Source organism: Penaeus monodon, chromosome 19 (genome assembly GCF_015228065.2).
Source record: "Penaeus monodon isolate SGIC_2016 chromosome 19, NSTDA_Pmon_1, whole genome shotgun sequence".
Lineage (NCBI taxonomy): Eukaryota > Metazoa > Arthropoda > Malacostraca > Decapoda > Penaeidae > Penaeus > Penaeus monodon.
Genome location: NC_051404.1, coordinates 18,437,131 through 18,437,999, shown reverse-complemented (window position 1 = coordinate 18,437,999; position 869 = coordinate 18,437,131). Strand labels below are relative to the sequence as shown.

Sequence of the window (869 nt, the reverse complement as noted above, 5' to 3'; positions counted from 1 at the left end):
CACAATCCACAACCACCAGCCGGACACCATTACAACCGCAACACCCCCCCCCTCCCCCCTCCCACACAACTACAACCCAGCAATACTAACATTAGCCCCTTCGCTCCCGCAGAACCAGAGACGCACATCTTTGGCGGTCCAGACATCTTTATAAATAACGGGAGTAACATCAACCTAACATGTGTGGTTGAGTACACACCCGAACCACCTACGTTTATCATATGGAAACACAACGACAAGGTAAGTAGATTTTTATGCTTGTTCTGGTAGGTGTAAGTGGTTAGGCTGGTTGAGTAAGTGGTTGGATGGATGAGTAACGTGTTAGTAGAATGAGTTAAGGGTTAGCTGAATGAGTAAGTGGTTAGTTTAAGGAGTAAAATGTTATTTGAGTAAGTAAATGGTTAGTTAATTGATTGAGTTGAGTGGGTGAATGGTTAATTGGGTGAGTAAATAGTTTGTTGGGTGAGTAAATGGACGAGTTGAAAGGGTAATAGGCCAGTTTAATGTGTAAAAGGTAAGCTGAATGAGTAAAGGGTTGGATGAACTATTAGTTGAATAAGTAATAACGGCAACAGTAGACCAATGGTAATGACAGGAAATAGTTATTAATAAAATGAAAAGATTATATTAAGGGAAATTCGGTTAATCGTATGACTTGTAACCGCTTAATCGAACTCACGAAATTATCATGAAAATCGCCTGAAATGGTGTTCTTATTTTGACGTTCAAAGAGGAAAAATATCTGCATGAAAGTGGAAGCATAAACACGACCTTGATTTCATATAATTGAGCCAAATTGTATATGTGTTTTTGAGTCATTTGAGGGAACCGAAAGCTGATATCTTTATTAGCCAGATTGAACGTTTATT

At 39.0% G+C, this 869-nt stretch overlaps 1 protein-coding gene across 1 annotated transcript in view; it reads left to right on the top strand.

The window, feature by feature from the left end:
- The window catches only part of LOC119585346 (zwei Ig domain protein zig-8-like), a 61,944-nt gene that overhangs the window by 54,551 nt on the left and 6,524 nt on the right, over positions 1-869 (top strand). Inside the window, exon 6 of the mRNA XM_037934018.1 lies at positions 113-240. Coding sequence (XP_037789946.1) covers positions 113-240 — 128 coding nt within the window. The remainder of the gene's footprint in view (positions 1-112; positions 241-869) is intronic.